The sequence below is a fragment of the Culex quinquefasciatus genome, chromosome 1 (genome assembly GCF_015732765.1).
Source record: "Culex quinquefasciatus strain JHB chromosome 1, VPISU_Cqui_1.0_pri_paternal, whole genome shotgun sequence".
NCBI lineage: Eukaryota > Metazoa > Arthropoda > Insecta > Diptera > Culicidae > Culex > Culex quinquefasciatus.
In genome coordinates, this window is record NC_051861.1 from 49309413 (window position 1) to 49329373 (window position 19961).

A 19961-nucleotide genomic window follows, 5' to 3' on the forward strand; every position below is an offset into this window, starting at 1 on the left:
TCCAAGGGAAAAAAATCAGAGCCGCCTGGGACAAGGGATGGTTTGGCCACAGAGAAAGAACAAAACAAAAGATTCCTTGGATTATCGCAGAACTTTATTCGTGATTATAAATAATTATTTATCTACAACTCAGATCAGTAGTACAATAATATCCTCTCTCATTTACCTCATTTTGTTTCTAAATTTTGTACGAAATAACAATTTATCACTAACACTAATTCATTCGTATAGATTCTTGTAGCAATGCTTAGTGCGAGTTTAAATCTACTTCCATTATTGCTTGATATGTTTATTTTTCGACGTGATTTCAGTGCTTATCCTAAACATTAAATAAACATGTTCTATTCCGACTGATAAATAATAACCTACAACACTACTTCTACCACTGCTACGCTGCCTCAATGTTGCTTTCGGATGTCCTTCCAGTGCACAATGACCCGCTGGTCTTCGGGAGCCTTTCCAAAGGGTCGCGAGCCGTCGCTGTACTCCCACTGGTTGATCTGGTAGTCCAGCATGGTTTCGTACTTGTACACGTTGGACCCGAGTTGTTGCGTGAGCGGGCTCGTGTTGGTCGTCAGAATGCCGGTAAAGTGCCGGCGCGTCGCGATCTTCAACACCTCGCTCTCCATGAAGTGCATAGCCTCGATGTTCTCCTGTGCGCTCAGGTCGGCACACGTTCCCATCATGAAGGAGTGTAGAATTTGGTTGATGCCTTGGGGTAGCTTCTCCTCGCTGGTGTAACATAAACGATCAATTAGTTAGAAACTATCTGATTCAAGTCAGATCAAAACAACTTACCGAATAGGTTTCTCCACGTATTCCAGAAACTCGAAAATGATTACCAAGTTGTTGGTGAGCTCTGGTTCGGGCTCGTCGTACGCGTCAAAGTTAAGCGATACTCCAACCGACTTGCCGCTGCGATCCTTTATCACAAAGCTAAGCTGCTTCTCGATGAGCACGTCCCAGATGTCCTCCAGAATGTCCCGGTAGTCCTGCTCCTTGATTAACGGCTTGATCCACCGTTCAAGATCTGCTTTCTCGTAAAAGCTGTACGTTAGAATGCTGTAAGACACGGAATTGGTTACAAAGTTTATCCAGAACAAAGTGCAACTCACTTGATAGCGTCCTCCTTGTGTTCGTCGGCTAACGGCTGTGCCGTCAAGTTCATCGTGTACTCAAACTCAAACTCATGGTCCTTTGGCGCGCCCCCATTGAGCTGTTCATGTTCAGCGATGTGCTTTTGGTTGGCGTACATTTTGTCCAGAATTTCCGCCAGATTCTCTGCACCGATAAAGCTGGTAATGCTGATGGCGTGACCCTTTTGACAGAGCTGCGTAACCGTGATGACCGAGTTGAGCGAGTTGCCACCGAGCTCGTAGAAGTTGCTCTGCAGCGAGATCTTGGTTCGCGTGGAACGACCAATGACTTGGCCCACGGTGGTGAACAGAGCCTGCGCCATGGCCAACTTGTGTTCCGGGACGCCAGCGTAGTCGTACTCAATCTCGATGTTGGAGTCGTCTGTGGAACCATGATATTAGTATACATAAACCAGGAATCTTGAACTCAGCACTTACCATTGTTGTTGGTGTTTTCGTACATCTTGAGCAGACTCTGTCGGTCGATCTTTCCATTCACCAGCAGCGGAATGCTGTCCAGAAGGATCACCTGAGGAATCATATAGTACGCAAGTTTGCTCTCGAGCGCACCCTCAATCTGCAGTCCGTTCTTGTAGGACGAACCCTTCTCAACTGTGATGAACGCCAACAGTGCCTGGTCCAGCTCTCCGGCGTGGTAGCAGAGGACGATTCCTTTGTCGATACCCGCCATTGACAGTAGATTTTTCTCCACTTCAGAGAGATCCACGCGGTGACCACGAATCTTGATCTGGGAGTCCGTACGACCTTCGTAGTACACGCAGCCCTTGGTCACGGAGGCAAAGTCTCCGGTGCGGTACATCCTTGAGTAAATGAGGTCAACAGCCAGCGGATTGTCGATGAATCGCTCGGGATCACGACCATTAACGTATCCTTGAGCCAAATTCAAACCGGACACGAACAGTTCACCGATCTCACCGGGTTTGACCGGCTGGAGGTCGGGAGTTAGGATGTATATCACAGTGTTGTCCAGGGGGTACCCGATAGGAACTTTGTCAAAGTTGCTAAGCTGCTTCTTTGACTCGCAAACAAAGTACGTTACATCGCCCATAACTTCGGTGGAACCGTAAAAGTTGCACAGCTGGTGAACTCCCTCGAGGAAGTAGTCGAAGAAATCTTTGGCCAACGAGATCTGGAGCGGTTCACCCGAGCACACCCAGATGCGTAGGTTGTACAGCAGCTTCTTCTTCTGGAGCGGTAGGTAGAGCAGGAGCGATCGCAACAGGGTTGGCACCAGCACCAGACGTTCGATCTTGTACTCTTCCAGCAGTTCCACCAGTCGTTCTGGGTTGTTGGTGATCTTTTTCGGAACGACCACGATGGACATTCCATTGAGCAGAGGTCCCCAAATCTCCGTTACGGAATCGACAAAGGTCAGAGCGGTTTTGAACACTCCAACTTTCTCGGTTTCCGAGTACGGGAATCGGTTCCACTGCCACTGCAGACGGTTCAGGATCGTTTCGTGGTTTAGACGCACACCTGCGGACAAACAGTGAGTTTAGCTACAATATCAAGTTACAAATAAAATCAATCACCTTTCGGAACACCGGTACTGCCCGATGTGTACAGTACCAGTGCCAGCGCGTTGTCCCCAGCGCCAAGCATCTGCTCCGGCAGAAGGTTCGCATTGCTCAATGGGGACGCCTTTTGGCGCAGATCGGCGTACGCAACGGCCGGTGTTTCGCCAAAGACGGTCAGATTCTCGTAGTCCTCGTGGATCACCAGAACCGGACGGGACTCCTTCAAGATGTGTTCGATACGGTTTGCCGGGAAGGTGGGATCCAGCGGAAGATAGGCAGCGCCGGCTTTCCAAATCGCCAGCAGTGTCGTTACGAGGCGATCCGAAGGTTGCATGCACACCGCAATGATGTAGTCACCGTCGCCGTTGGGTTCCGATTTGCCGGCAATCTCATCAATCGCGGCCCTCGCCAGTCGATTAGCCGTCGAGTTGAGAACGTTGTAGTTGGTCTTGATCTGACCCCGATTGTCGTCTGCAAGAAGGAGTGGATGGGCAATTTGCAATTATTTTTTTTATGATTTTGATTGGATTGTGCTGAGGAGTTTGAATTGATTAGATTGGTTAAATATTATTCTTAACTTATAGATCTACATGCTGGTTGCCCCGTTGTCTCGATTCGATGAAAAACTGCTGATTTGCTCACCGTTCCGGGTGGCGCAAGACGCGTGATGGTTGGAAACTCGGCGAGCACCTCTGCGTAGGGGGACTGGGCACTGAACGTTTTGATGGCACATCCGTTGGTTCGTGCCAATACGCCAGCCGCTTCCAACCGAGTGGTGTTGTCGATGAGCCGCTTTCGCTTCAGGTCGATCAGCAGGTCGTGGTGGCTGATGAAGTCAGCGCCGATAATGCCCGAGGTTACGTCGGCGATGAGGAATTGCCACGAAAACTCTCTACGAAGACCCAGGTTTACCTTGAGCAGCACTTCTCCGTAGACTTTGATCGGCGTTCCATTTGCAGCGAATAATTGCATCGAGGTCGGTTTTGCCCCAGCTGAACGCAATCCTCTCGGAATGACGGACACGTCCGCTCCAGTGTCTATCAAAAATTGCATGTTGGTAGTGGTATCCGATATTTTGAGGCGAAAAATTGCAGGTGTGTCGGAAAGTCCGCCAATTTCCAACACAGATTCAGCAGGGTCTAGTCATTGGAGGCGCGGCGACGATGATTGCCCGAAGGTGCAGGGCTTTCGACATCGTTCCGCATCGTTCCCATACGTGCGGTGGTACCAACACGGTCCGTCGGCCGAGTCACGCTCGCGCGGTCCGTAGCTGCGCCTAGAACGGCTACGGGACCGCGATTCGCCTCGGAGATTTCGGAAGCGCAGGACCTGTTCCAGCTTTCGGGACAACTCTGCAATCTCACCCTGCATCGCCGCAATACTGCTTACAGCTGGCGCATCCGTAGAACCCGGAGCAACACGTGGAGAATTGGACGCGATGGCGGAAATGTTTCGCAAACCCATCGAGTCCACAATGGCGTCCGCGATGGCACACTTGTTCGCTGCGTCTCCTGTTGAAGCGATGACTGCCGCTTGTGCGTGTGGTGGTAATCTCGATCCCCACAGATCCAGCAGGACAGCATCACTCAGCGAGGTTCCGGCAACCCGCTTCATCTCATTGAACAGGAGACTGGGCTTCATATCTCCCAACGGCATGTCGGAGAGCACACGTTGTAGGCGTCGCTGTTGGCTGTCGGCGAAGTACTCGATCAACTTCGCCTTGATGTAGGTGTACTTGCCCACCTCCGGCACCGCTTCGAGGATACCACGCAATTCGGTCAGCTTGTTCGGGGGGACCTGTGCCATGACAATGTTGAACTTCCGGCTATCATGTTGAGCCGTAATTCCGGATGCCGCGAACCAGAAATCTAGCGACATGAAGTACGATTCGATGTTCGAGTCGGCCATGCTTGGCGGGTTGAGTCGCGGAACGGTAACCGTCTCTACCTGGCCGGCGGCGGCCTGCTCTTCCTCGGTTTTCGTCATCCTCCGTGCGCGAAACCAAAACTTGGACCGAAAAAAAAACTGTCGGGGTCACCAATTTGGCGGACGAAATAAAACGCGTTGTGTGCTTGATGGAGTCCAGAGTATAATTAAAACTAATTCTACAAGTTTGGTTACAATTCGTGGTGGTGTACACAGAAAGTGTGTGTGCACACAATAATGCGAGAAGCGCAGAACAAAAAGGTATTGTCCAGCGAATGGACAAAGTAGTGATGATGGTCATCTTCGATGATCGTCGTCCAGCAGTGGCAGGGTTTACGACGACGGCTGATACCGCCACATGCAGCGTCTTTCAATAACGAAAATTTTAGTACCCTTTTTGGGTCCTCGTTTAAGTTTTAAAGTTATCACAGTTTAAGTGAAAACAATTTGTTTTTTCGTCATTTTCCCGTTTCTACGCGAGACGCTTCGCAAAACCCAGTTTTTATTTTTTTTAAATAAACACATAGCGGGATTCCATTTGAGATATGATGTGTAAAATTGCCCGGAGAATCTAATAAAAATATGATCAAACCCGCATTTCAAGTTTTCACCTTTTCAAATATGAGGGTTTTTTTAAAACTATTTTTCTCAAAAAGCCCAATCAATCACTTTTTATTTGCATCCATGAGAACTAAATGTGGTTTAAATAACGTAGAGTAATGATTTTTTTAGATAGATGTTGTATTTTTTCGAAAATAAACTTAAATTACCATGTTTCAGACCACCCTAACAAAGCAAACAAAGAAATCCGGCCCACTCCAATTTTGAGCCCGATCGGAAAACTTTATTTTTCGAATTATGCTGTTTTCGTGGGGAATTGCTGAATAAATATAATAAGTTTATTGATGTTATGTTTCTCAGCTAAAGTGTTTCGATTTTTCAGATAAGGCCGTTGCAAATATTTTTCAAAGTTTATGTCCCCCCTTCAAAATTGGTCCAAAAAATCAGAGGGCAATTTTTTTTTTGTTCAAAAAACTTCAAAATTTTAATGAAAATAAAAGTCAAATCAACTGAAAACAATCTAAAACGCATTTTTCTGCATTGATAATCAAATTCAGCATGTTTGGGCTGGATTTAAAATAGTTTATTTTGGTATTTTGGAAACTAATGATTGCAAAACAACTGGACAGGTGTATAATGCATTTTTAAACACTTTATTCATTAAAATGTTAAAACCGTGGCTCATAAAATTATTTTTTTTTGGTTGCGCCTCCCCTCGGCTTTGGTCAGAGTCTAGGGACGTAAACTTCAAAAAATATTTGCAACGGCTTAAAGTGTTAAAATTTACATCAATCGAAAAAAATCGATCAATGTTTTCAAACCTAATCATTACGTTCAATTATTGATTAAATAAGATTTTTTAAACATTGGGTGATCGTAAACTGTTCCGAATATGAATGAATGATGACTGTACATTAAAATAAGAAGAAAATTTAAAATCTACAAACCAGCTATGATCTGTAATTCATGCTCAGAACTTTTTAGCTACAATGTATGTAGAATTTATGACCATGATTAGCTGTAACAATCCTGCTACTTTGTATCTACAATCGATTATATGGATGGATAACCTTTTCGGTCACATAAAGATCAGATAAAGTGGAAGTGGAAATTGATTCCGCGGTTGCAGTAATACATTAAATATAATTGACATCACTCATGATATTTTTTCTTGAGACATGCACAAACTTTCTTGTACAGTATTGTTTTAAAATTACAATAAATTCACAATTATTGAAGCATTTTTTGGCAAACCAAATATGCTAAAATATATCCTCGCAACCATAAAGACTTCAATGCTCCACAGTGTCGAATCTAAGCGACGAACCCGCTGCACGTTCAACCAACCATGAAGTCAATAACCGCGCGCCGACGGCGCTAGTTCAAGGCCAACGAAAGTGAAGCAGTGGGTAATGTTTCAAGTACACACATGCACGAGAATGTGCTGGCTGATGCAGTTGCGCCACCCTGCGAGATGCATTTGACGTTAGATTTGCTGTCGCTTTTTTTCCTCTTCTTATTCTACTTTGCTGCATGCAATTTCCAGTTTGGTCAGCTCATTGTTATCCGAGCATTCGTTGGTGAAGGTTGTCTGAATCAACATGACTCGTCGCGTCCCGGCGCAAAACGCCGGCAATATTGCCCTACCTGCGGCTCAAGCAGGCAAAAAAGTGGGAATTTCCAAAAGGAAGGTTGAGGCCTCAACTGATGGCCAAAAACCGGGAATTTCCAAAAGGAAGGTGCTTTTGGAAGTGACATCGAACAGCAAAAAGACGAAAAAGAGCGACGGTACTGTACCGATGGATGAGGAGGAGGAGAACTCTTCGTCGCACGAGGAGCAGCTATTGAAGAACAACAAGTTTGCTGGACTGCCTGACGAGGACCAGGTAGAGGAAGCAAAGGAGAATGAAGTGAAACAGCGAAAGGAGAAACTGCCTCCTTTTTATGTGCGGCAATCAGCAGCTACGATCGACTTTCGAGCGCGGCTGGTTGAACTCATCAAGTCTGGGAAAGTCCAAGGCAACATTCGTCTGTGTCAGGACGGATTTAAGGTGCTGGTGCAATCCAGGCAGCACTATCAACTGGTCAAGGATTACTTGACCGAAAACGAGGCGGAGTACTTTACCCATGATGTCGTCATGGATAAGCCGTACAAAATCGTCGTCAGAGGTCTGTACGACATGCCAGTGGAGGAATTAGCTGCCGAGCTAAAAGTTTTGAAACTGGATGTGTTGGCCGTGCACAAAATGAGCCGACGCAACAAAGACATCAAGTACCGTGACCAGCTCTACCTGCTGCATTTGGCTAAGGGATCGACGACGCTTCCTGAGCTGAAGGCAATTCGAGCGGTTTTCAACATTATCGTGTCGTGGGAGCGATACCGACCAGTGCATCGTGACGTCACACAATGCTTCAACTGCCTGGGCTTCGGGCACGGAGGTAAGAACTGCCACCTGAAGCGTCGTTGCGCCAAATGTGGTACCGATGCGCACATCACATCCCAGTGCATCCAAGATTCGCTGGTGAAGTGCCTCAACTGCAACGGTGAGCACTCGTCAACCGACCGAAAGTGCCCCAAGAGAGCTGAGTTCGTGAAAATTCGGCAGCAAGCATCGACGAAGAATCAGCCTCAGCGTCGTAGAACTCCTCCAGCCCTGGTGGAGCAAAATTTCCACCTCTTCAACCGCGACGCCAGGTCCCGAACTTGGCACCGTTGCCGTTGGATCCCAGGAAGAGAGCTGAGATGAATCATCCACGGCCGGGTTCTAGCCAGGAGCCGAGACCGCCACCACCGGGCTTCAGCCAGGAGCCAAGACCAACCCAAGAACCAGCAGTTGAGGAAAATGGTAATGATCTTTACACCTCAACCGAACTCCTCAATATTTTCAAACAGATGTCCGCTGCACTGCGTGGATGCAAAACCAAGACCCAGCAGATTGAAGTGCTGACCTCGTTCGTCATCCAGTATGGATCGTAGGTCCCTCAAGCTGCTGAATTGGAACGCTTGCTCCATTAGGAGGAAGAACTTAGAGCTGGTGGATTTTCTTCGCGAGAAGGAGATCGACGTAGCTGCCATCACGGAAACTCATCTGAAGCCCGGTGAAAAAGTTTATCTACAAAACTACAAGATCGCGACGCAGCTCGATAGGACCACCTCTGGAGGAGGAGGTGTGCTTGTCGCTGTTCATCGTGATCTCAAGCCACGCCGGCTGCCACACTTTAAGCTGGACATCATCGAGGCCGTTGGAGTGGAAATTCCCACTTCGGTTGGCCCAGTACTCTTCATTGCTGCATACTGTCCACGTCAGGTGAATTCCAGAGATGGTTCAGCAGCAAAACTGAAGAGCGATATCCAGAAGCTGACACGGCGGAGCGCAAAGTACATCATCGCTGGTGACCTCAACGCGAAGCATGAAGTTTGGGGCAACAGCAGGAGGAATCGGAACGGAGTGATTCTGCACAATGATCTGCAAAACGGATACTACAACGTTGTGAGTCCGGATCGTCCAACGAGGGTGGCTAGGTCTGGGAATCACTCAATCATCGATTTCTTCATTACCAATATGGCTGAGAACGTGGCTCATCCTGAGGTGTTTGAAGAGTTGAGTTCTGATCACTATCCGGTGGTTGTGGAGGTTGGAGCTTCCGTTACTCCGCAGCGGCAACCAACCCGGAAAGATTACCACAACGTTGACTGGCAGCAGTTTCAGCAAGTGGTAGACAGCAACATCGACTATGATCAACACCCGGAAACTTCTGCTGATATTGATCGTTCGCTGGAGGTGATCCCCCGGGCGGAAAGTGAGTTGGTGGCAATAACTTTGAAATATCTTGGCTTGTTTTTTCGCATCTTGCTGTAAACTCCTCGAGTTATGACGATTTTTGAAACCGACTGCATATCATGGCAAGTATATTTCATGATCAAAATTCATTATCAACAGTTGATATTGAGCTGTAAGTTGAAGTTTTTTCAGACTTAGCAGAAATTTCGAAAATTCAATTTTCCTCGAATTTTTACCCGAGCATCATGAAATGATTATTTTGAGTAAATTTCGATTTTTTTCTTGACTTAGCAAAATTTCCACTCACTGACTAAATTTTCAATTTCCGACACTTAGAATATTTTTCAGAGCCACGCAACATGAGATGATATTTAGAAGCTTTACTTTGTTTTTACTGGACTTTGTTAAATTTGCGAATAGTTTTTGAATTCTTTACCAAAAAATCGATTTTTTTGAGAATTAAAAAAATTTGCGGAGTTTATGAACATCGTATTTTTTTTAAGTTTATTTTTGTTTCGAACCAACATTTGAAAAAATCAATGAAATTAAGGAAATTGTTGTTCAATTTTTACAAAAACTTCAATTACTCCTAAAATAGTTTGCCTAAATAAAAGCTTTCATTAAAATTTCGAAATTCGACAGTTGGTTTATAAAAAAGGTTGATACCCACAATATTTCGGTTCATTTTATTAGTTTTACTGGGCGACATTTTGGCTTTCGGCCTGTTGGTTATTTTTAAACGCTTAGAACAATATTTTTATGAGAAATATGTGAAGGTCTTATGTTTCAGTTAGTTTTAACTGAACTTATTGAAGTTTGGATTTATTTATATTTTTTTTGATTTTTTTTTTTGTCAGCTGAAACTAGTTTTTAATTTTCATTCTGTATGTAACGATTTAACCAAAACGAAGTGTCTAACACAACACAACATTTATTTAAATCATGTTTTCATTTACATTACAGGATATTTTTTTTTAAGCAGAATATGCTACTAATCAATATAAATTACTGTTGGTGTTCGCGTTCGGAGAGCATTTGCTTGATGTCGGTCGTGGTCGTGCGGGTGACCAGCGCCAGTAGATCTGCTCCGACGTAACCAGGGGTTAGTTTGGCGAATTCGTCGTAGCATCCGGCCGGTTCGATCTGCGAGATCCCGTCCAAGCGATTCTTCTACGAGGTGACGCGGTTGATCTCGTCGACGAAGAATACGCGCGGCGAGAGGATCGATGCCTGCTGAAAAACCTTCCGGATGGGTTCCTTCGACTCCCGGAAACTCCCGCGACTAACTTCGTGGCGGTTATCTCAATCAGTCCAGATGACCATCCGTGGCGTGCGCAAGTAACGCCTTCCCCGAGCCGGGAGATCCTTGCAGGAGAAATCCACGTGGCAGTCCAATGTGCCAATAAACCTCAGGATGCTTTACGCAGGGCAGGGTCGAGCGCATCCGGCCGGTTGGTGGCACCGATGACGAGCACCTCGTCATCGCCTTCGATCCGCGAGAGCCGTTCAAGCTGCTTACAAGCTGCCGAGATGGCGTTGATCTCGTCGAAGAGTATGCGTTCCTCCGAGTCTTTGGAATAGCCGCTACCGAATCATTGGCGGCGATCTCGATTAGTCCTGGCCTGCGATGGCGTGCGCAAGCAACGTTAGCAAAGACGCCTCGTTGCTGTGAAAAGAAAAACGTTAAAATCTTTCCAAAAGTATATCATAAGCCAACAGACTCACGTTTGCTTCTGGGCGGTCGGGACAGCTCGCTCAGTTGACACGTACACGAAATCGTCATCCCGCTTGAACAGCAGCTGTACGATGTTCCGCTCCACAACCTCCCGCATCACCGAGATGGTACCTTCTTATCCCCCAAGAGGCTGGGAACACTCACCAAACGAATCAACACGATTACCGCTCCCCAATTTCTCTAGATGTTCCTTGTCCGAATTCGCCTGAGTTCGCGGCAACTTTGCCAACTTGATTGCGTGCATATTCTGCGCGGCCAGGATGGTTCACGCCGGAAGAGCATTTATCACCGGCATCGTCCTGGAACAATCGCGATCAGCGTTTTTCTGCTGCTGCTGTTGGACGTTTTGGGCATCGATATTGTCCATGACGAAGAACGGCGTCGGATGGAAGCTGTGGATGGTAAAAAGTTTGATTGCAGCGATCGTTTTTTCTCCGCCGGGCCGACACAGTTCTAGTTGATTCCGCCCAGATAAGGCTCTTCCGGGTTGTCCGGACCGAGGTACGTTTGGACGGCTGCGATTCTCAAGTTAGCATTTAGTGGCGTCGTCTGTGACTTACTGTTCGCCTTGCTGGACAATGCCCTTCTTGTTGCCGCGTTGCATCGGAAGCTTGGTCATCACCGAAGCCCGGATCGGAATCGGCTTCCCGATCGACACACATGTTAAGATGGACATTCCTGGAAGGGGCAGCAAAAGCTAGAACAAATAAAAATTAGGCAACGGAATCAAAAAACTTTTCTACCGCTCCACCTTCCCTTACCCGAACCATTTGTCCCGATGACGACGGAGAACTTCGTTCGCAAACAAAACAAACCGAAAACAAGGCAAATTTTGCTAAGTCCAAGTTCGACAGCTAAAAAAAGTACATGCGACACCTACACTTGAAAGATAGAACTAAGTTGGCTCGAGTAGCTCGAGTGGACCTTTCACTGGGGAGCGAGATGAACTTTTTTGTTTACACGGTTTACACCCAAGCAAAACAATGCATATGGGCAAATGTCTAAGTGTAAACTAAGAGTCTATCCTGCTCACGTCAGTTGATGTTTACATTAGGAACGAGCAAGATAGATGCTTTGTTTACAGTTCGGCATTTGCCCATTTACAATGTTTCGCTAGACTTAATCTTTAGCCTATCAAGCAATACAATGTAAATAGGCAAAAGCCAAAGTGTATACAAACAGTCTGTTCTGCCTACGTCAGTGGATGTTTACATAAAGAACAAGCAGGACGGACAGACTCTTTGTTTACACTTCGGCTTTGGCCCAGTTACATTGTTTTGCTTGATATGACATGTTTTGGTTTTTCGTATGTATACATTGAATTAATAAAACATTAACATACACATTTCCAGAGTTTTTTTTGATTAGGTCCTATAAACATATGAAAGACAATAGTTTATTGGTCCTTTTCAAAAAAAAACTCTGGATTTATAATAATGTTTGCTGTATTGAAATTTTGCGTGCAACGCGCAACACTGCGCGTTCTCTTCTCTCTTTCATTCTCTTTCCTCTCGCGAAACGTCAAAACGGTCAAAACAGCTGATGCAAGTGGATGCGCTCGCGTCGATCAAGTTTGATTTGTTTTGGTTACAAGGCTGCGATTTGTTTCGTTCCGTCGCGAATTGCTGTTCGAATGCTTATTTACTTTTAGTGAAAAGAAAAAAAAAACAATAGTGGTGGAGAAAACGGATAAAATACGGGTAGAAAAAGTTGATTGGTTCAGTTTCGGAACCACAAAAACGTCATCGAGCTTGAGCTGATAATCTTTCCGTACGGAAGCTTCTACAAGAACGGGCGGTTTGTGCTAATTTTGAAGGTAATTAAGCTCTGTTTATTTTGATTAAAAGTGCAGCTTCCTGCTCTGTAGTGTGTTTAGTTGTAAAAAGCTCCTGAAGCTTTGTTTACATTTGTGTTGCTCTACTTTCTTTTTGAAAAATTCTAGTGAATTTGTTTACAAGTGCATCCGGATCGTTGTCCGGAACCATTCCGGAAGTTAGATACTAATGTAAACAAATGGACTGATCGCAATACATCCATTCAATTCCTAATCCCAAACTCTAATCGATTTTCAGATATGGAATGGAATCTGAGCTCATTCCGGAAAACTTGGTCGTTGTACGTTGTATTTGGAGGCAAGGTAAACAAAGGTTTAATGATAAACAAAGCGGCGGACAGTTACTGATGGTTTATTTTTAGGTTTGGGCCGGAATCAGCAGACGTATCCGGATAAACTCGCGGCTTTTCGTCAGTCGGTAGTCCTCGTCGTAGCTGGAGCATTTTTTGCGGACAGACCCTAGCTGGCGGAATTATTTTTGGAGTGGCCAATTCTAGAACGTCTGCAGCAACTGCTGTCAAGAATGTACCTTTCTGAATAACTAGTGATATTTCTGTTTGAAGGAGAACAGTAAACACTTCTCCTCTTCGTTTCTTTCACAAGTATTTCCGGAGGTTCTGCCAAGCCGCTTATCTTCAAAATTCCAGCGCCAGGCTAATGAAGTTGGAAACTGCTGTCAGATAAGTATATGTATTTGAAGAAACATGACGCTTTGTGATAAATTTCTTCTTTTTTAGGTGAATGTAATATCAAATGTGGGATAATATCTCAACAGACAGAATATCCATAGTCTCGAACGCTCGATGCACTGAACATTTTCTTTGGGTAAGTTAATTATTTGATTATTTGAATCCAAAACTAAACAATTCAGGTCTTCCAAACGCAAATCTCGATTAAATCTTTAAAAGGCCCTATCTGCATAGGAAACCTATGAGGGATAGGTTATTTTGAAAATTTAATCTAGAAATCAAATACGAAATCTCAACTAGATTTTGAATTCAAATATAATATCAATATCTTTCTTATATTACAAACAAACTTTAAATGTTATGGCCAAATACTACCACTAAACATGTCCAAGTTACCCCAAAAATGTTCAAATTTTGTGATTGTAAAGAGGAGATTGCATACAATGGCGAACGTGTATCAGGTATTATTAAAACAATTCCTCTAGACTTAAATTCTCAGTGAAACCATATTATGCGCCCCTAAAATATTAGCATTTAAAGCCAGCTTGCCTTAAATTATTATTTTTAATATTGTTCCAAAACTATTTCACCTTTTACAACTTGTTTGGGATTTCCATGCTCCTAAGCCATCACTTTAATTTACCTCTTCGCTCTTATAGCCAATTTCACTTAATATTTGTAGTAAGAACGTTTTATTAAAATCTGTTGAAAAATTATATTGGGATTTTTCCTAAGTTTGTAGAGTAAAATACGCCCCTAGACCCCCTTCCCCCTAAAATGTTTACGAGGTTTATGGATGGCTTCTTTGGGACATTACAACCTCTATGAAGAAAATGTTAATTATTAAGAATTAAAAATCTTGTTTTGATATTACTGCGAATTTTTCTAAAATATTACCCAGATATGTGAAAAGTAAGGGGGAGGGGTTCTGGAAAGGGGCGGGGGCATTAAAAACCAATAAAATTATTTTTGGGACCAAAAATCTACTTTAAGAACTTGATATGATTTTTGGAAGATTTCAGTTGTTTGCAACTATTAACTCAACTTGATGTGGCATTGTTGGTCAAATAAACTCATCAAGATTTTTTGCAGATACGCCTCGAACAATTTATGTTCGTGGCCATGTTCGGTTATCTCTTAACCATACCCTGGGGTGAACTTGACTTGTTCGTGTTTTTACGAACATGGGTAGATTTTTCCAAGATGCAACTTTCTGCCCGGCAGCAGGCTATCAACCAAGCAGAGGCTGCCAACGTTCGGGAGGTTCCTGTTAATTTTAAGGTAACTGATATTGACGTAGATACTAAACACTTGATTAGACTTAGGAATGTTTATAGGAGACAATATCAACGGACTGGGGACTATGACAAAAGATTTCAGTGAACAATTTGAACAAAATCATACAAGACCGACTTGACAATATCAGAAATCAAGAATTTTCAAAACATGTAAGCCAGCTTGGGAATTATTCAAAACCATTTTGGAAACTTTCAAAAGTTCTTAAAAACAAACCAAAGCCTATTCCTCCTCTTATTGTTGAGGATTCTCCTTTGATTACATCCGAGGAAAAGGCAAATGCACTTGGGCTTCATTTTGTTAGTTCTCATAATCTTGGCGCTTCCATGACCAGCCGTAAAGAAACATCAGTAGCCAATAGTATTTCAACAATCAATGACTCTACCTTTGAATTTCCTGCAGATTCCCATGTTTCTGGTGAGGAAGTCAAAGTTGCAGTTAAACAAATGAAAAATATGAAAGCTCCAGGCTTTGATAACATTTTTAATCTAGTGTTGAAAAAACAGAGTGATCAGTTCTTTCAACATCTAGCCAATATTTTCAATAAATGTTTGCAACTTGGTTACTTCCCCACCAATTGGAAACTGGGCAAAGTCATACCAATTTTGAAGCCTCAAAAAGATCCAACATCGCCAACAAGTTATCGTCCCATTAGTCTTTTGAGTAGTCTGTCCAAACTCTTTGAGAAGGTCATCTATTCAAGGCTTTTGGATTTTACCAACGATAATAATATAATTTTGAATGAACAGTTTGGCTTCCGAAAGGGACATAATACTGCTCATCAGCTCACGAGAGTAACTAAAATCATCAAGCAGAACAAGCTTGAGTCTAAATCAACTGCTATGGCTTTGTTGGATGTTGAGAAGGCTTTTGACAATGTTTGGCATGATGGTTTGATACATAAACTGTATTTATACGGTTTTCCAATGTATCTTATCAAAATTATCCAGCACTATCTTTCGGAGAGATCGTTCAGGGTTTTTCTGAATGGGATTGCTTCTGGATTATTCAACATTGATGCTGGGGTTCCCCAAGGAAGTATTCTTGGCCCACTTCTGTACAATATTTTTACATCTGATTTGCCTACTCTTCCTGGTAATGGTGTGTTGTCACTTTTTGCTGATGACACTGCCGTTATTTATAAGGGTAAAATAACCAGATATTTAGTTGGCCGCCTTCAGAAGGGTCTTGACGTTCTTTCCGAATACTTTGGCGACTGGAAAATTCGCATAAATGCAGCCAAAACTCAAACCATCATTTTTCCACTTTCCAAATCGGCCAGATTTGTCCCAAAGGATGATGTTTTGATTAAAATGAATGATGTTTCGATACCCTGGTCAAAGGAAGTTGTCTATTTAGGTCTCATACTTGACTCGAAACTTTTGTTTCGGCAGCATGTAGATAAAATATTGAACAAGTGCAGCATTCTCATCAGGTGTTTGTATCCTTTAATTAACAGAAAATCAAAGTTATCTTTGAAAAATAAGCTAGCAGTTTACAAACAAATAATTTACCCCGTTATTGAGTATGCAGTACCTGTTTGGGAGTGTTGCGCTAGAACTCATAAATTGAAGCTCCAGCGTGTCCAAAACAAGGTACTCAAAATGGTTTTGAATGTTCCTGGCTGGACAAGATCAAGTGAGGTTCATGAATTAGCAGAAGTAAAAATGTTGGATCAGAAGATTCAAGAAAAATGTTTGAAATTCAGGGAAAAATGTGCTATATCTGAATACCCCTTGATTCAAGGATTGGTTTAGTTTATGGTAAGATAAAGTTAGTTTTAGGTTAGGTTATGTTTTCTTAATTTTTTTTTTCCTCATTGTACCTAGTGTTACAAAAATGATAAATCATATACTTTTAAAGTTAAGAAAATGAACAGTGTTTAAATCACGAAAAGCAAACTAAAGCTGAAGAGCCACAGCTGACCACTTATTATGTAAACCAAATGTAATTATTATAAGAAAGATTCAATAAAGTATATTTAATTCAAAAAAAAAAATTCCAGTTTGGTCAGCTGGCGCAAAACCGTTAGTGCAAAGGACGTTTGTGTTGATGTTGCCTCATCGTCGCCGCGAGACCTGCTGCCAGAACCAGGCCCCCTTCTCGTGCTAACGTGCTAATACACCCGACGATGCTGACGAGAGTTGTGAGTGTCTTTATGGCTGCTCGAATCAGCTGAGTCGTGCCGCCGTGTTTGGGCGATACACGGCGCACTGGTCGGTGACCAAGTCTAGAGGTAGAGGTGGTCCGATCAGCTAAAGTTTATTACTTTAGAGTTATAAAAGAGGTCTTGATGGTCATGCTCTGCTAAAGCTTATTCTGTGCAGATTTAACATAATTAGTTTTTTTTCATGGCAATATTTTTTCAAGGTGAACTCAGTAATTCAACTCGTTTTGAATTTTAACTTTGAGAAAGAGTTGTTGCATTCGAGAGGTGTACGGAAAATATAGTTGTCAAAGCCATCTTACACATTTGAAACAAGTAGGAGTAAAATATAGAAATTTGAATTTCAAGGCATTCCTACTATCAAACAACTATCAATGCATTTTACATTAGTCCAGTTAAATTTCAATCATTAGTTTTCAAAATATCTAAGTATTGACGATTTGTTTTTGTCGTGCTGGGCTTCCAAAAAAATTCAAAATATTTTCAGCCGAGCCCAAACATGCAAAATATGACTAACGTGAAGACTTCCATCATTGCCATGACTTTTCGTTCAAAGATATAAATTTTGCGTCGCTATCATTTTTTTTTATCAGCCTTCTACAAGTTGTTTAGAATAGTTCCCTACACATGCTGATTCCTTTTGGTAACGATTATCCCATTCCTTGCAAAGTTATGTAAATAGTCATTAATCAATGATTGTCAACTAGGGCATCAATGATCGTACCACAAAATTACACACAGAAAAATGTTTTGTAGAATAAGCCTGTACAAGGTTTGTTTCAACAAAAATGTTGTTGAATATAATCAACGCCGATTTTGCGTTGAAACAAACCTTGATTTTCTCAATTCCACAAAAATCTTTTGTTCTTTTGAAAAAGTTGCTTTGACGTTTAGCGTTGATTCAACAAAATCTTGATTTTCAAATCAACAAAATGTTTTGTTGTTTACACATTTGATTTAGACCAAAACTCGGGTGAATTTTCAAAAAGCCGTAAGAGCCACTGTGACCTCTGACACTAATTTTCGTTTTTCTCGAAAATGAAACAAAATTTCATTTAATTCAAGTATGGGGCACTTGAAGGACATGTAGATGACCAATCTCGAGCATTTTTGATATTGGTTTTTCGTAAGTAGGTCGAATACCGATGCAAAAAGGACTTTGTTTACCAATGGCTCTTACGGCTTTTTGAAAATTAATTCGAGAAAAATTCTTTCAGTGGCTTCAAAAAGGCAACAACCGGCACATTTGGTGCAGAAATTTGTCAAATTGAATTAAATACAGAGAATATTAGAGTGATGATCAATTTTCTTCGAAAATGATCAACGGCTTCACGAAAATCATCAACGGCCTGTTCAAATATATTTGAAACAACAATATGTTCATCAAGTAAAAAGGATCAAATTACATTTTTTTTGGGAGGGTGGTCCAGCCGCACATCGTTGATGTTGAAACTGGGCCCTCGTCCTGTCACGTCCGTCAGTAGTCTTGTCGTACATTACAACTAGAATCAGATCTGCCAATGAATTAGTACACTTCGACCAAATAAACACTGACGCTGTATGGATCTGACTCTAGAATAAATGCACAGTTGTGTGTTATTCATAAGTCCAACTTATTCAATTATTCATTTAAGTCCAAATATTCATTTGCTAACTACTTTGGACTTTCCATCTAAAATCCTCTAAACTTAATGTTCAAAACTAAACCTTCCTTTAACTGTTGTAGTAATACTTCTATCAAAAACAATTGAAAATTATGAACTGATATACAAATAGGATAGAAATCGCGATTTGAAAAAGAAATGACCATTTACGTCAAAAGAACCGTAGTTCCTCGATTCGCAACAATGGTCGATACAGCCATAATCCGAAAACCGTTAGTTCAACAGATCAACGAATTTTGTCCGATATCATTACATTATTGATTGATCGAGACTCTATGGAAATTTTGACATAAAATATGCCTAGTAGTCTACATCAATCAAAGTCTATTGACAGCATTACTCTAGTATAAAAATTGCAACTAACTTTAACTTTAAATAGATTTTGAAAGAATACAGATTTATTTTCAATGCTAATGCTAAGCAACAACAGAATTGTACTATCCTGAAGTCCCACCTAAAACCCACATTGTGATAGTGAAAAAGTCACAGGAGCAGCGGTGTCTTGTGCAATTGTGATATTTTCACTACCGGAGAACTACCTAGTTCACGAAGACAGCTTATCGGTCAACGCTTAAGCCCTGGGGCTGCGACAAAGCGAGTTCTCGTAGCATGAAGTGGTGTCCATAGTGCTTATAAAAATAATGTATACCCAAATTTTAACTAATTCACTAGGATCAAATCATGCCCCTTGACTGTACAAGGCCCAGGGAAAAAGGATCAAATTACAAATACAAATTAAAAATCAACAAATTTATGACATTTATGCCTCACTGAAATGTTTTAATTGGTTCTTTAGTTAATTTTACATGCATAATTGTTTTTAACTTCTTTCTTAAATCTTAGCTAGTGAGTAAATTTTTCCCATGAAGAGTATCGGGTTGGTATCGGGGCTGCATTTACAAAGCGGATTTAGTGGCTATTTCTTAACATAATGTTAACCTCTTAAGGTTAATGTTAGCATTCCCTCAGATGTCGTGATAAGGTTCAACTTGTGATGATACACTACCTTTCCTTTACTAAGCAATCGAATTCAGAACGGAAAGGTCGCCAGTTGTGTTGGTCCGAGAAGGGATTTGAAACCCGATCTACCTCTTACAAGCCGAAAGCGTTACCACTGGTCTACGGGTCTCAGTCTTAAATCTTAATTGAAGCAAATTTGTCAAAATGAGTGTCCATTTACAATTTACAAAATAGCAATATTTGCAACATTTGTAAAATAAATTTGCTGAATTTAATTCAAATTTGTTTGTAATGCCCACTGATTACAATCTTTTCTAGATGAAGTATTTCCGGATCACGAATTTGATAAGCTACAAAAATCAATTAACTAATTTCAAACAATCAATCATTCATTTGTTGGCAGCTTTGTGTCGACACACCTTTCATGACACACACACATACAGGTAGTGAGTGGTCAAGCTTCCCCTTAAGGCACCTGATGCAAACTAAAAACTGGTTTAAGCCTAGAACCACCATATGCAAGGGGCGTCAGGTCGGCGTGCTTTCAGACGCGTGCCGGCACAGAATCAAACAAGAAACAACTGTTTTTGCAGCTTACAATCTGTATCTGTATCGCCAGATCGCACGAAAGAAGCTGTTCTATTGTGTTTGCTATACTTGACGGCGTTAACCC

The 19961-nt window shown here is 42.3% G+C and overlaps 1 protein-coding gene and 1 long non-coding RNA gene across 3 annotated transcripts in view; both read right to left on the minus strand.

Annotated features, from left to right (window-relative positions):
* Positions 1-72: 72 nt before the first annotated feature.
* The window catches only part of LOC6034928 (mycosubtilin synthase subunit C), a 52261-nt gene continuing 32372 nt past the window's right edge, over positions 73-19961 (minus strand). For both annotated transcript variants that reach the window (XM_038256457.1, XM_038256461.1), the window contains exons 3-7: positions 2690-3145; positions 1575-2633; positions 1116-1518; positions 799-1062; positions 73-732 (exon numbers count right to left, since the gene is read on the minus strand). In XM_038256457.1, the coding sequence (XP_038112385.1) occupies positions 399-732; positions 799-1062; positions 1116-1518; positions 1575-2633; positions 2690-3145 (2516 nt within the window). In that variant the 3' untranslated portion in view covers positions 73-398. The remainder of the gene's footprint in view (positions 733-798; positions 1063-1115; positions 1519-1574; positions 2634-2689; positions 3146-19961) is intronic.
* Positions 3152-5614, minus strand: LOC119767579. Its single transcript, XR_005277597.1, has 3 exons — positions 4959-5614; positions 3599-3600; positions 3152-3267 (listed from the first exon to the last, which is right to left on the minus strand). It is a non-coding gene; the product is annotated as an uncharacterized LOC119767579 (long non-coding RNA).